The 16,178-nt window shown below is 50.4% G+C and overlaps 1 protein-coding gene across 2 annotated transcripts in view; it reads right to left on the reverse strand.

Moving 5' to 3' along the window:
• Positions 1–15,010, reverse strand: part of PBX1 (PBX homeobox 1) — a 126,223-nt gene extending 111,213 nt beyond the window's left edge. For both annotated transcript variants that reach the window (XM_014257594.2, XM_005528680.3), the window contains exons 1-2: positions 14,559–15,010; positions 11,924–11,997 (exon numbers count right to left, since the gene is read on the reverse strand). In XM_014257594.2, the coding sequence (XP_014113069.1) occupies positions 11,924–11,997; positions 14,559–14,749 (265 nt within the window). In that variant the 5' untranslated portion in view covers positions 14,750–15,010. The remainder of the gene's footprint in view (positions 1–11,923; positions 11,998–14,558) is intronic.
• Between the last annotated feature and the right edge of the window lie 1,168 nt (positions 15,011–16,178).

A 16,178-nucleotide genomic window follows, 5' to 3' on the forward strand; every position in this document is an offset into this window, starting at 1 on the left:
TCCAAGCACGGCCAGTCCCTGGGGACTGCCTCTAAAGCACACAACAGAGCATGCCAGGGCAGATTGACTCCGTGCAGAAAACCGCAGCCCATTTGGAAGAGTTTGTTCCCCTGCTCGCTTCAGAAGTCCAAAAAGTTCATCTGGCAGTGGGAGGGACCTGCACCCAGCAGCTCAGCCAAGGTAGCCTGTCTCATGGCAACAAGCTCCCACCAGCGTGAACCAGGCAGAAGGAGGGGGAGAAAATGGGCAGGATGTTGACTGGACTGGCCAGCAATCCTATTTGCAAAAAGTGGGAGCTTGGGAGGGAGATGTCGGTGCTGCTGAATCCAGGGATGTCTTGAGAAGAGCAAGGAAGAGGAAACAGAGGGAAAAAGTGGGGACTGGGAAAGAGAAGGTAAAAGCAAACAAATCTGCTTTATTATTGCTTGAAACCCAAGGAGACTGATTAAAGCAAACATCCCCCCTGCCCCTTCCAAAGGGTTGTCTCGTCTGCTTCCTAAATCTGATTCCCATTTGTCTCTATATGGTTCTCATTTGTTCTTCGTTTAGGTCTCCTCCACGTTCCTTGCCGACTCCTAGGAGCCCTCCATGGAGCCATCAGGACTGGCTTCCCTCGGGAAGGGAAATCGCTGACCAGGGTCAGACCCAGCACCTCACAGGGAGGAGATGCAGCAAGAGGAAGCAAGATACAACTACACACAACAGGCAAGAGGCCAAGGAAATCCTTGGAAAGCGCTACCCCATGGTGTTGATGAGCACCTGGGCGCCTCTGGGGTAGCATTCCCAAAGGGTGAAGCAAAAGCAATTAAAAAAAAGCAAAAGGAACCAGGAAGAGGGGATGCAGCACAAGCACAGACCCACCCAGCGCTTCCCTCTCTATTAGCAGACGGCCTTCTGATTAAACAGCAGCTTCAAAATTACCCTAATGGAGCTTCCTTCTAACACAAACCGCAGGGACCTTTCCTAATTGCACAGCTCCTTTCCCAATCCCAGCCCAGGATGATGCAGCAGGTCCACTGGCTGCCCTTGCCCGCAGCACTGGCGTGCTCTGCCAGCCGTGCCCGCTGCTCCCAATGGGGTCTTGGAGCACTGTGGCACCATGGGCTTCACTTTCTGTCCTGGCCCCTGGCTCTCAGAGCCCTGGACATGCTGCCTTTGCAGAATGACACCTGCAAGGCCTAACCAGACACGCCAGAAAAAGGGAAATAAAAATATGTCCTTCTATCATGTGGACTTTGCCACTGCCTCTGGACACATGCAAAGACCAGGGACTTCCCCTACCACCACCCTCTGCTGTGTCTCACATCCTTCCATGCTATTTGTGAGTTTTTCATGGTAAACAATTCCAGTCTGCCCTTGGGATAGGCTCCCTAAAGCTCCAGCCATGCCATCGTGCTGCTGCACATCCTTACCCTCAAGAGCCCACAGCTGAGGACCCCATGACTTTCTGAACTTGGATGCAGGAGAGTTATTTCTAAGGAAAACTCCCAGGCTGTGCACCTGCTGGCCATGCACTGCAATCCTGTCCAAAAGGAAACACAGCCCCCCTCCACCACAATAAAAACCAACCCCCTGCCCAACCGATCCAGCCACAAGAGGAAACCGAGCAGGCTCTGAGCTCTCGAGAGCCAGGGCCAACATCAGAGCAGGTCCAGATGGTTGCACAGGTATCGTGACATTACACAACACCGTTTTCCCCCTCCTGCTTGCTGCCTCTGGAGAAGACACAGCACCAGCAGCTGCTCTCCCTGCTCCCTCCAGCCCGTAAGGAAAGCAGAGACCCCTGACCTTCTCCAACACATCCCCCAGCCCCTCCACAGCTTAAGCAGCCCAGGTGTGCAAATGTTACCCAATGCCCTCGCCAGGCAGAAAGTAAATTCCAGCAAACGGGGGAAATGCCAGCTGCAGTCAGACACTGGGATGTGCAAATAGCAGCCAGGGACCTTCGGGAGAGGAACAGCCCAGGCCCAGGCGCTCCTACCTATAATCCTTCTCAGGATGCCCCCTCCAGCAGCTCCTGTGGCAGAGGAAGGATGCTAATTTGACTATTTGAGGGAGTGAAAAAAAAATAAAAATAAACGTTTGCTCTTGCGCTAAATGACCTTTTCAGCCACTTGGGGACAGAATTGCACCGGGGCTTTGGAGTGAGCTACAGCGGGCGCCGCTTGCTCCCTGCTCCCATGCTGGATGCTGTGTGCCTCAAGATGCATTTGAGGAGTCCAAGCCTCCCAGCCACCTCTGTCCACCCAGCAACGGAGTCAAGAAACAGCCTCTTTGGAAAAATCTGCATGAGGAAGGGAGGAAGAAGTGGTCTGCTAAGAGCTCGCTGAGCAGAGCGCTTCAGACGGTTTCATTTCACATCGCCGAAAGCGTAAATCAGGGAATTGCTCCTCGGGTTCTTCTCCATTAGCGAAGTATATTGCAAGTCCCTTCCCACCGCCGATACCGATCGACACTTCACATCTGCTGACCAGATCTAACAGCCAGGATTTTCCAGGGGAATAATACACTCAGTGAAAACACCATTCCTGCCACCTGCTCCCCCCCAAAACACGCAAGCGCTCCGGGAAGCGGCTCCTTGCTCTCTGCAGGCACATGCACAGCGCTACACCGCAGCCAGAAGCCTGGCGAATCTGTATCCAAAATAAAGAGGTGACCCCTTCAAAGCAAGGGTTATAAACCCCTCAAAGCACACTTCCAACCAGGGGAGCATGTCCCACTGCCTGGAACTTCCCTAAACGTGAACAAGCGCTCTTCTGGAAAGCACCAGCTTCACACAAAACCTACCGGGGGGTGCCCGTGTCCTGTGCTATCAAGTCAGGATTGACAGCCACAACTCTTTCCAGCTAATTCCTTTTACTCTGTGCACTGCAATCTCTAGCCTTTTGTTTACAGATTTGCAGTAATCAGAGTATTGCAAATTCACCACGTTATCATGGTATTTGAAATAATATTTTTGCAATTTTATTGCAATCAATCATATTACAGAAAATTCTTCCACTATTAATGTAATGAATCATATATTACAATAATAATTTTGCACATAAGCAGGCTTCTCCCAAAAAAAAAAATACTTGCAACCTTTTAAAATTAGAGACTTAGGGGTTAAAAGCCAAATTTACAGCTGAAAGCCAGAGAATAAATCTATGCAGAGGCTTCAGGTATTGTATCATTCCTAATGTTTCACCAGAGAATCACTGCACAGGAGAAAAAAAAAAATAAAAGATGTGTGTAAACAAGCAAAGGTACACCCACCAGCAGCTTGGGTTTTGAAACATTAATGTTGAAATTAGAAAGGCACATTTAGGAGAGTTATGGGCAGATTCACTTTCAGTTTGGCTCCAGCCTTGTAAATATCAAATGTCAAAAGGAAACAACTGCACTGAGTTAAGAGAGAAAAAAATCCCCATGCTGTGGAGACGTATCCAGGATTGGGACCGCTGGAGTTGGGAAAGAAGCAGCAACCAGCAAGGAACACTTCACAACTGGAAGGGTATTTTTGCTGGGTAACCTGCCACTGCTAATTCTGCTAATCGACATCACCCTGGAATTTGAAAATGTTATCCAACCAGGAGAGAAACTTGATTTTCCTCTCCTGGTAACGAGGATGGGCAGGCCAGCCAGGTTGTGAGAAACCAAAAATGGGATGTGGAAACGATGAACTGAGTTTCCAGGCTTGTACTCGGGCGAGAAGCAAAAATGCAGGCTCCTTCATTTAAGCAGGCTGATCCCACTTGCAAAGGCAGCTCTGCTCGTTTTTCAACAAGGCTGAAGTAAAATGGCAAAGTTATCATTTTAGATTAGAGCAGCTCCTCACAGCACTGGCTCTTCTGAGGGTTTTCCATTTATCAGCAGATTTAGGGGAAAAAAAAAGGGCCGGGGGGGCTAGAAAGAGCCCATCAGTTTAGGGTAAGCAAAAAAGCTATTTTGGGTAAGGCTTCTCCTATAAATTAAAAGGCTGGGAGGGGAGGGGACAGTGTACAGCTCCCTCAAGGTGTCACAGGGGATTTCTATTATCTATTATTATTATTATTCTCTATTTCTCCCCAAAACACAGAGCATCACCAGCAGCACTCTGCTCCTCAGCAAGCACGGCTTCCCTGGCAGCCAAACCCTTCCCTGGGCTGCCCATTCTCTGGCTGCCTTGCCTTCCCCACCAGGAAGAGGAGCCAGGAGAAGTGGCTTTCTGTTCCAGCTCAAACATAAAAATTGTATATATACACACATACACATACAGGGGCACAGATCACAAACACGAGGCCAAGAGATATTATTCCTTTTTTTTTTTTTTTTTTTTTTTCCACTTGACACAGTTGCAAATCAATAATTCCAGGCCAAGCGATTCCCAGCACTGGGAGAAAGCATCACCTGAGTCCCTCCCGAGCCCAGCCTGACAACACACGTTAATGCATTCAGCCCACAGCCTCCTCAGGCCACAGCTTTCTGTAATTTATCCCTATAGCACCCGCCACCCCGGATTATTTAAGTCGCCGGGGGATGCAGCACCTCCGAGGCAGCTTTGAGCAGAAGCTGCCGACCACCCAGGCCACAAAAACAATCAGTTTTGGTTTCCAAGGGAGTTCCCAGCAGATGCTGCCCAAAGGCGACGTGGATTTCATGGAAAACCCCAAATATCGATGCCTCTGGAGCACACTGGGGAGGTGGTCACCCGCAAAGTGCCAGGCAGCACCTACAAGCACCCAGCACATCCAAAAATCCAGGGTGCTCGCCCAGCCCAGGCTCTGGCAGAGGGTGCAGCGTTGAGGTGCCAGCCCAGGAGCCAGGCAGCGCTCACAAACACCTTCTCCCACCATGGGGAACACTCACCAGGCCGACCAGATCGGGACCCGATGGATGTTTGGGGAAAGCAAAGGATGCAGACTGAGGTTGGTTTATTAGATTACAGACAGCCCCATGCAAATAGGGCCATATTGATCTGGTCTGCAAACACCTGGCTGGGAATACGAGCAGCCCCTGAGTATACAGAAGCTGCTGGAGATTATTAACCAGATCCATTGCTGTAAATCACATTACCTCCTTCCAAACCCTGACCCAGCACGGAGTCCCCCTGTGCTAGGCGCTGTACAGGGAACATCCTTGTAGCACGAGGGAGCATCACTTCTTCCCTGCACGGCACCCAAACACCCAGCCCAAAAGTGTGGAGCCTGGCAGGGGAATCCTGCTCTGGGGGGCTGTGGAGCCAGTTTTGTGCAGCCCACCTTCCCCACAGCAACTCCCAAAGCAAAACATGTTACCAGGAGAAACTCGCTGCATAGGGCAACTGCCATGGGAAGGGAAAGCAGGAAGAAAAAAAAGATTATAAATAATAAAAAAAGGTGGAAAATAGGTAATAATAAATCTTCATGGGAAAACTCACCCCCTGTTCCTATTGGGTTCCTCATATTTTGCATCAATTGCAAACCACCCCTGTAGTGCACAGGGCAGACAAGACAGGCTCTCCTGCCTCCCAAAGCACCCCAACTCCAAGCACAGGAAGGAAAAAAAGGTAGTAGCAAAATGCTTCCCAGCAGATTTGCAAGAGATCATGAAACCATTTGCAGAGCTTCATTAGCAGAGAAGGCAGCAGGATCAAAGGAGGAACTGGGGAATAAGGTGCCGAACCAAAGGCAGAGGAGGAATCCCATCTTCCTTCTCCCTGCCAAAATCCACAGCTCTGATTCAGCAGAAGCACCAGCAGCAGCACAGCCCACTATATCTCACTGCAAACAAACCCATTTATGTTTAAACCACCACCCTGCTCCCCTCAAGGATTGCTGCATGCAGTAATTGCCTTGTGAGGGGGGAAAAAAAAAAACAAACAACAAACCATGATGAAATTGTCTCAGAGTTTCTCTGTGTTTTGTTTACAACCGCTGCCCTCAAACCCAGGGCCGGCACGAGTCCTGCTAACAGGAATAAATCTGGCATTTGAGAGCATTTAGAAAAGCTCTGCTTGCAGACAACTCAGCGCTCCAAGGAGGAAATCCCTCTGCAGGTTTCAAATAAGGGAACTTGAACCACTTTTCCCAGGAGAAATTTAGGCCTGAAAGATCTTCTGAGTTTCTCATTTGGAGCTACAAGGCCCGATAACAAGATCTCTTTCCCCGGACTCACCCACAAACTGACTGCTGCCAGGATTGCGCAGAGGTCAGGGGACATGGGCTGGAGAGAGACCCGTGGCAGCAGGGAACAGATCCAACATTCATGGAAGAGAATGCTCTGGTTTGCTGCTGTTTATGCCCACATCTGGCTAATACAGGTATTTTTCCATCATGCATTAATAGCAAACACAGAGCTGTATTCCTCCAGTGCTGTCAGCAGGGATTAACCAAAAAGTGGACTGCTGGCACTGCATCTTCCAGGAACCCTCCTTCCCTGGACCCAAAGCTACCCAAAAACTGGGGAGGGCAAGCAAAGGCTTGGAAACTTGGGAGCATGGGGACCAAGAGCTGGAAGACTGGCTCATCCATCTCCCAGGAGCAAACAGATGGGACAGGACACAGCAGACCTTCCCAGAGCACCTTCCTGCTCTGCTGCAACAAGGTTTGCTCAACATCAGGCACCCATAAAAATCAAGCCTTGAAATAAAAAGCGAACAGGTTTGCTCCTGTACACCCCAAATTGTGGGGAGTCCCTCAGGAGTGGGAATGTTATGCCAGAGCCAGGCCTGGTTTCTGTGTTTTGATGGCGAAGGTTGAGGGGGAGGAGGTGGGAAGAAGAGCCCACTGGCAGCCTTGTTCTTCCCACCTCCTCCCCTGGAGGATTGCAGGAGGCCAATTTTGATTAAACTAATTAAGCCTGCTCCATTCAAAGAGCTCCAGCCACACGCTACCAGGGGAGAAGAAGAAAATAAGAAATTACAAGGAAAAAAAAGAAATCTCCCCACAAGCACGCTCCTCCAAAGCCACCCATCCCCAGCAGATCCCTGATGGACACCACCACAAGGGAAGATAAAAGCCCAGAAGACAGACTTGTTTTAGAGACAGGTCCAGCCCTGAAGACCCTGCTGCTTCCAGCTACCAGGACCTACTGGGACATGTCCCACCTCCCATCAGGATGACTGGTTTCCATTCCCTCCCAGCCAATCCCAGAGGTAGCCACTCCTCTTGTGTTAATTCAGTCCTCCACCAAGACAAGGTCCACCAAGCCATCCCTGTCTTCCAGTCCCTTGCACATTCCCTCCCCTCCTTTCCCTTGAAGGCATCAGGTTTCTGGAAGCAATTTAATTGTGAGTTACAGCGAGGCTTCCTCAGGCAGTGTGGATCGGACTGGAGGCCCTGCTCTCCCAAAAATGTTTCACCTTCCCCCCAGGGCAGCCAAACCAGGGACCCTGCAGACTCTGCCTGGCACGGAGAGAGAAGCATCACTTTTGCCTTCAAAACCTTTCAGCTGGAAGGGGAAAAAAAAAAATAGTAATAACAAATATCAAAGCAAAGGCTTCCTCCCCTTTGAAGGGCAGGAGGGAGAGCAGCCAGGTGAGGACTGGACCTGCCCAAAGCTGAGTGGGGACCTGGATCCTGCAGGGCTGGAGCACTGAGCACTTTCCTGATGAGCTTTCTTTCCAATGCCTTAGGTGCAGGAATTGCATTGAAATTCAAATCGGGGTGTTGAACTCTCTCCTTCGCCTTGGGAAACCTCCTCGGGTGGAAAAGCAGGATAAGGAGGAGGGCAGGATTTGATACCCTGGGGAAGAGCTGGGGGGGAAGGAAAGCAAGATGCCCCATCCTGCTGGGAGGAAAGATTGAGCCAAGGGGCGCTGGGCTTGCCAGTGTGCCCCTCTTAAAGCTCTGCCCCACACCCCAAAAACCCCAGCGCTGCACACACCACATCTGCCCCCCTTCTCCCCATGCTGCTCCTGCTGGGGTTTTACTTGGGGCGTGGAGAAGAGAAGGGAGGGAGGGAGAAAAAGAAACCCCATATCATAATTGCTATATTAAAGAGAAATAGCAGGCAAGAATAATAAGAGAGGTGTCAGAAGTGAAATACAGTAACAGACATTAAAAAAAAAAAAAAAGACTACAGTTCTGAGATGGGGGTGTTAATTGAACACAGAGCTGGAGAGAACAAAGGGGTGTTAAGGAAGAGAAGAAGGGGAAAAAATCCTACCTCCTCCAAAGATCTGATTTGAGTTAAGTTTGGTGAAGATAATGCACAGGGAAAGGTAGCTAAGAGGCACCTTATATAGCTACTATGTTCTAAAATTAAAAAAAAAAAAAAAAGACAACAAACCCATTATTCAACAACAATTGCACGGCTAATCAGTGCTGTCTATAAATATTCCACTTTGTAAATCCCCCCCCATTGGTGCTATGTACATTTTTCTTTTAATCCTGAATCCCTTCAACACAGGAGGAAGAGGAAGATAAGAAAATAAAAAAATTGTGGGATTTCAAATGCAAAGTCAGGGTCTTTTTAAGAAGTCGAATTTGCCCGATGCCCTCACCTCCCCCAAATGAGCGGAGAAAGTGAAACGATGGGAAAAGCTCTTAAGGAGGAGGAATCAGATTAAATGGTCATATATCCTGTGCTCAGCCTCTCCCCGCCTGTCCCTGCCGAACGAGATGGGAGTTGGGAAAGGCTCACAGCTGAAATAGATGCTGCTGCATTTTGACAGCAGATATTTTCCAGTTTGCCATCCAAGGACCCCACGTCTGCGTACGCCTTGCCTGATTCTTCTGTTTAGCTATTCTGCTCATGCAGAGAACAGCTTAAAAAAAAAAAAAATACCAAGAGAGAGAGAGGGGGGAAAAAAAAAAACAAAAAACCCCAAGAAGCCATAAAGACAGAGCCCCTACCCCTGCCTTCAAACTTTTTATAAATCAGGAATGCAATTTCCGATTTCAATCCTTATTGATGGAGGAATCAATTGTATTTAGGACAACAATGCCTCCCATTTCCATAATTATTATTCCAAAAAGCCAGCCAGCCAGCCATTTGAAGGCAGTCCTGCCCCTTCCCTCGCAACAAAGCGACCAACAGCAAGTGAAAACACACCAAATGAACGCCGACAACTTCGATGTATATTTAAGCGGCAATTTTTTTCCTCCCTTACATACTCCTGCCTGGATGAGACCTCTCAACTTTTATTACTTTTAAACAGACATGACCCCAAAAGCAGCAATTCCCAGGCTTGCAGACAAAAGGCAACCACCTGAGCTTCTTTTTTAATCATTATAATTTTTCAAAGTGATAACAAATACTTTAAAATAACTAAAGAGCCCAAATGCAAAAGGCAACTCTTTGACCAGTAGAGATGACCTATTTTTCTATGAACTTTATGGACACTTTGGGTTTGCTCAAGACAAGGTTAACGCTGTGAAATAGTAGCCATAATGTTGCGAGAGATGGTGGTAAAGTCTCTGTAAGGCTCTGGAGTCACTTAAATCAGGCAGCGGGGTAACCGAACGCACATTTCTGCACATCATAACGCCGGGGGGAAGATGTACGCACGCACTTTCAAACACCCACCAGTGACCACAAACAATCACCAGGATTTCAAACGCCACACATGCAAAAATCTGGGAAGCTAAATGGAAAGTGGGAAGCGAGAAGTTGGCTCAACTTTCACGCCGCTGCCCGCAAGGAAGGGGTAAGCAAACAGACGCAGGCGGTACCCTCGGCCCCAGAAAAAACAAGGCAAACTTCCTCCTAGCATTGGGCCCACAAAGAAATAATTAAAAAAAAAAAATAAAAATAAACCTAAACCATCTGCCTGTTTGCTTTCCTATGAAGTGTGACTTTTGGGGACACAGATGGGGGGGAGAAAAGGGAGGAGGTCTTTGAATTTGCAAAGTGAAAGAATTCACCGCAAACATATCCAAGGGTAGATAAACAACGCTCCAAAAGCCTTCTCTCGAGTCAGCCTCTTTGAAGACCTCCACAGCACCGTAAGCCAAGTAATGCAGGCACAGCACTAACAAACAGCCTTTATAAAAACATGAAACAGCCCCAGTTCACACCTTAACATCCTTATTTCCAGCAGCACGTTTCACCTTATACCACCTCTTTCCATTTTCCTTGGCGGCCGGGAATTATCGCACCCCGTCACTGTGGCTATGCACAGCTCCTCATCCCTCCCCAGCTCGCCGGGACCTCACAGCACCCCTGAGCTCACCTGGCTTTTCCCACCAAGTTTGGTCCCAGCAGATTCCTCCTTCCCTAACTTTGCCGCTGCGCTGATAGCGAAGCTGAGCTGGGATTAAACAGTTGCCCTGCCAAAAAATGTCCCTGAGCAGGCAACGCATGGAGCATCAAATGCGGCACCAAACACACTTGGGAGAAGAGACAGGCAAAGGTTCTTTGGCTCACACAAAATTAAAGGAGAAAGAAGAGGGAAAGGACCTCGGGGGCTCCTCTTTTTGTGGCGGCGCTTGGGGGAACGCTACAAAATCCACAAGGTTTCTCTCTACGTAGACTCTCTCACGTTCCAGCATCAGAGCAGTTTGGAGGTTCCCATACCAAACCCACTGCTGGTTATTAAGGGAAGTGTGTAGGGAAAGGCTCCTCGGGAAGGTCAGAGGCGGCCCCGCAGCTGGGAGGACTCCGGAGAGCCGAATGCCATCGGTAGGTGCTTTGTCTGGGCTACACGCTGCACAAACAACGCTTAACAAAGGGCCCTCTTAGTCATTTTATATATATTGCAAGAGTCAAGTAATTGTATTTTCAATCAGCTGCTCATGCTGGGAGGTTTATAGATATATATATATATTTATATATTTAAGAACGGGGAAAAAAAATGAAATAAAAATAAGACCCAGTTCAGATTTCTGAAAGCTGTTCCCCTTTTATGTGTAACTATCAATGTATATCAACTGGGTGTGCAATCATATTTATTGTCACTTTCATTCATGTCATGCCCTTGCTTATATGGCTTAGATATGAATTATTGACTGTTTCAGTCCTTGTTGTAAAGAGGGGGGAAAGGGGGGGAAAAGTCAAGTACTTTGCAGCGTGCTAAAACAAGGCAGCTACACCCGCATGGGAAAGGCCACAGATCAACTCTGGTCAGCTCAGAAAGCCAACAGGAGAGATGAACCCCCCAAATTTCCATCATTCCCCCCACTTTTTTTTTTTTTTTTTTTTCCTTTTAAGAGAAAAAAAAATAAAAACTAAAAGAGAAATTCCAACAAATACATAAATAAGTGGTGCATGTTGCTAAATGTCCTTCCCTGAGCATCTGTTGTTTAAGATCACCCTTGATTGATGACTGCTATTTTTTAATTGTTGCTTTTAAAATTTAAATGCCCCCCTGGGATGTGTTATAAGTGTGTTAGTACATGGTAGGAGGTCTGGAAAGTGGGAAACAGCAGAACCAACGCTCTCATGCCATTAGCTTCTAAAGAAGCCTGAGAACACCCCATGCCATAAAACAACAGTACCCTAAAGTAACTAACAATCTAATATATTGCTTTCACTAAAGGCAACTGACAACTCGCTCTTACATGAGCTAGCCTGGATGATTGGCAGACAAGAGCATTTTAACCCTTTCTTTAAAAAAGTAAGAAACCTTTGTGTTTACCTGAATACTAATGGCAATACAACTGCAGAGTTTCATTTTGTTGGGATTATTTCCCACACACCCACTTTGCATACAGATTTTATTTTGTTTTTTAAGCAGTGCCATGTCTTAAAGAACAAACTAGAGCAAGACAGAAATTGCAAGGGGTTGATTTTTTTTTTTCTTCCCAGAAAAAGCAATAAATAAAGAAAGACCATACAATAGAAATTAAACCACTGTATTTTCTCTTCTAGACACAAACCACATCATGCAAGTCCACTGCCAGAAGCATTAAATACCAACGAGTTATTTCTCCCCACTTAAATACTGCTGCATGGGAAAAGGGGGGGCACAGGCTTGGGGGAATAAAATCCCCAAAAGAGCAAAAAGAAAAACAATACAGAACCAACAGCACTGATTTCCTACCTGTTTTTTCTTTGATTTCACACAAGACATTAAAAAGCGCTGGCTTCATCCTGTGGCAGTTTAAAGCATGTTTCCTGGAGAGAAAAGGAAAGAGGGGAGGGTGAGCTCAGGATGTCACCATGAGGAACAACTTTCCAAATTCATGCTGGCTGGTGTAGGGAGGGCAGGTTTGAGCCCCCAGTGCTGCAAACAGCCCAACACAGGGGAGATGAATGTCAGCAGCTTGGGAATGCCTTGGAAATCGCCTTTGCCACCGAGCAGCTCCACGGCCGGCGCGAGGCAGACGATGCTCCACGGCAAAGCCAGCAGCTTTTGGGAGCCAAGCTCAGATCAACTGTCTCGTTCAATAAACACACAGCACTGGGCTCTCCCCGTCCCCCACCTCCAATATTACACCAGGCCATGTGCTTTCTTAGGCTCGTCCTGTGAGGCAGAGGGGAGATAAACTCCTCCTTGCCCCAGTGCTGGAAACATCCTCTGCTTAGAGCTGTCAATTCAGGGAATTTCAGCGCCCAACTTGGAGCACAGGAAGACGTATGGAGAGAGAACCCCATTCCTCTGCCTCCGTGCTCTACTTACATCCAGCTTATTTGCAGGTGTTAAAATTTAATTCTTTACAATTGGGACAGTAAACACATTAAAAATCACAGCCGGCTGCTTCTGGGAAGGGGAGGGAACGCTATTCAACGCCGCTCCTTTCTGCTGCTGTTATTCCAGAGCTGACCGTTCTCCTGTGGGTTTTGAGGAGAGACTTTGGGGAGGGGGCGTTTTAATTGGCTGGTTTTAAAAGCCACCACGCGCCCGCTGAGGCAAAGGAACGGTGTGATTTAATTTTTCCTCTTGAGCCATAGGGTGATTTAGCCAAGGGTTCAGTTGCACACAGGGCTGCTGCTATCAGGCGCCGGTTACGGGGGATTTTCTGTTTACCAACCGAAATTACACGCGAAAGACGATGTGAACATCTGGCAAACATTCACACTACTTACCCCACCACCCACAACATGTTAAAAAGATTTATATATCTGATGAAGTCTCTCAAAGGTATGTACCCTTGCAGAACCACAGCGTTCCCTTATCAGCACACCCAGATGGGCGCAGACATTTGGGTATACGCAAATCACGTACATATGCTGTAAGGGCCCTCTTACAAATAATGCTGGCACTTTGCATCTTCCCAAAACTTAATTAAAAAAAAAAAAAAAGAAAAAAAGAAAGATAGAACAAAAAGAAAAGAAAGAGGCAGCAAAACAACTGTGCAATAGTAGGACGGATGGAGGAAATACAAAGCCAAACGTTATTGATAAATACAGCGTGTTTGCCAGGTCAGAATTAAAAATAATAATAATTTACGGGAAAAAAAAAAAAAAAAAGTACTGTGAGGAGCTGAAATAGACCAGCAAGGCAAACCCATAAAGCCTTCTCCTAGCTCTGTTCTGCTTTGGTTTTACTGATTTGATTAAGTACACTAAATTATCCAGGCAGGAACACACACGATTCCTGCAACTTTCCAAAGGAAGAGCCCCTCACTGCCCCGGGTCTGGCCGGGGAGAAAGTGAATGAATTCCTCCTCCTCCTCCTCCCAGCTACTCTGCCCCTGCAAGAACATAAGAAAATGAGTAAGATCAACCCTGCAAGCAGCCTTCTTGGTAAGCGGGAGCTCTGCAGAAGCTGTGGAGGCAGGGAGGATGGAAGCTGAGGTTTGGGGGGTACTTTTATCTTTCTGCAAGTTCTTCAGCGAGTTTTGGGGCTGTGCGGTGCGTTTTTCCAGGAACAATGTATTCTAGCAATCTGCTTCAACTCGGGGCATGTATATCAGCAGGAAGGACAACACACCAAGCAGCTCTGCAGCCCAGAAGAAATATCAAGTGTAACCCAGGCAATTCAGGGCAACTTTTTTGTTCTAATTCCTTTATTTGAGGTTTGGTTGGTTTTTTTTTTCCTTCCCTCCCTGAACTTCTGGTAGTGCCTTTGAAGGCGTGCATTAGGTTTGCGCTCCCCGAAGGTCAGGGCAATTCAGATACCGGCTCTTGCAGCCTTATTTTTTTTCCCTTTTTAAATACATCTGCAATTAAGAAAAAAAAAAAAAAAAAAAAAGAAAAAAAAAAAAGAAAAAAAGGCAAAGCTTCTATGAAGCATCTTCAAAGCGCAGAAACGCGCTGAAAAATTAACACCACTACAGGGGCCTAAAAAAAGAACATTATTAGCAGCCCTAAAAGCGGGGCAGCACTTCGTGGCTCTTTCGGGGGAGCCCGGAGCGGAGCCCCAACCACCACCGCCCTCCGCGGTTAAACCCCCACCCCAAAAAGGCTGGGAAAAGCCAGGCCCAGTTTGTGGATGGAGGGAGAGGGGGAGGCTGCGGGCGCGGCGACCCCTCGAAACGGCCACGAAGTTGGGAGGTGGGAGAAAGACGGGAAATAATAAAGACGGGGAGGGGTGTGTGTGGGGGGGGGGGGTTGGTATTAACCGGTCCCCTTTCTTTTCCCCTCCCTCCGCAGCAGGAGCAGCAGGACCCCCGTCCCCCGATGCGCCCGCGGCCGGGCGCGCTCCCCCCGCCGGACAACAAAGGCCGGGCCGGGGCGCGGGGGAAACTTCCCGGCACCTGCCCCCTCCCTTCCCCGCTCCCCGCCGCTCTCACCTGGCCTGCGCCTCGTCCAAACTCTGGTCCGTGATGGTCATGATCTGCTGTAAGATGTCTCCGATGTCCTGCTTCCTGCCTGCCTCCCCCTCCGCCCCGCCTGGTCCATCCTGCATGTGCTGGGACAGGCCCGGGTGCCCCGGCATCCCCACCCCGCTGTGCGTGTGCATCAGCCGCGGCTGGTCATCCATCGCCGGCCGCCGGCCCCGCTCCGCCGCCGCCTCCTGCCCTGGCTGCCGGGAGCGGCGCGGCTGGGCTGGCCGCCTGGCTCCTCGCTTTCTTTTCTTGCTCGCTTTCTTCTTCTTCTTTCCTCCCCCCCCTTCCTCCTCCTCCTCCTCCTCCTCCCCAGCCTCTTCCTCTTCGCTTTTTATTTATCCTTCACGCTGGCGCCCGGCTCCGCGGCGGGGAGGAAGAGGAGGAGGAGAAAAATGAAGGAGGGGGGGGGGGAGGAAAAAAAAAAAAAAAAAGAGAAAAAAGAAAGGGGAAAAAATCCCTTTGGCTGCTGGAGGAGGAGGAGGAGGAGGAGGGAGGAGGGAGGGAGGGAAGGAGGAGGGAGGGAAAGGGGGGGGGGTTCCGGGGAAGGGAGGGAAAACGGCGGCGACTCCAAAAGCAGGGCAGCTCAGCCCCGCGCCGGGGAGGCAGCGGGCGGGCCGGGGGCTGCGCCCGGCGAGGAGGCGGCGGCAGCGGTGGGCGCGGCGGGGCGGCCGCCCGCGATGGCAGCGCCGGAGCTACCGCGGCCGGAGCACCGGGGGAGGGCTCCAAACTTTCCCCCACCCCGGGGCCGCGTTCGGGGCTGGCTGGGCCCCCCCTGCGCCGGGCCTGCGCGCACCGCTCCGGCCCTCGCCGCCTGCTTTTGTTCGGCTCCGGACTCCTCAAACTGGCACGGAGGAGCCCGGGGGCGGGGGGAGGAGGGGCCAGCGGCCCGGCCCGCCCCCCCGCCCCCTTTGGCGGCGGCGGCGGCGGGAGGGCCGGCCCGCGGGCCGCGCCGCCCCCTGCGCGCCCGCCCGTCAATCTCCGGGTTCAGAGGTGGGACGGGGCCGCGCCCCGCCCGCGCCTTAAAGCGACCGAGCCCGGCCGAGCGCGGCGCCGCAGGGCCGGCCCGGGCTGGCCGTGCTGGGCCCCCGCCGGCCCTCAGCCCCCGCCCGGGCCCCGGCCCGCGCTCCCCGCCCCTCCGAGCGCTGCCTCAGCCTTTCCGCCTCCCCTCGGCAGCAGCGCGGCCCCCCGGCTGCTGCTCAGGCTCGCCTCTGCCCCTCACCTACCCTCAGCCGTTCTGAGTCTCCATCTCCCTCCTCAGCCTTCTCCGTCTCCTCTCAGCCTCTCCTCCTTACCTCCCCTTAGCCAGCCATCCCACCTCCCCTTAGCCTTTCTCCCCTCCTGTCGGCCTTCCCCATGCCCTGGTGCCCCCCAGGCATCCTCTGTGCCTCCCCACTGCCCCTCTGCCATCCGGCTGCATCCCACGCTGTCCCCAAATCTCCCAGGAGCGAGCAGGGTTCCCCGGCCACTGCAGCCCCCAGGGAGATCCTTTCATCTCAGCGTGTCTTCAGGGTGCCGTTTCTCTCTCTAAACCTTGGGCCGGGTGACCCAGTGTGGTCCCTTCCAATTTAGGAGTGCTTCTGTGAT

The sequence above is a fragment of the Pseudopodoces humilis genome, chromosome 10 (assembly GCF_049639895.1).
Source record: "Pseudopodoces humilis isolate 2021_Gansu_Grassland_sample_001 chromosome 10, ASM4963989v1, whole genome shotgun sequence".
Lineage (NCBI taxonomy): Eukaryota > Metazoa > Chordata > Aves > Passeriformes > Paridae > Pseudopodoces > Pseudopodoces humilis.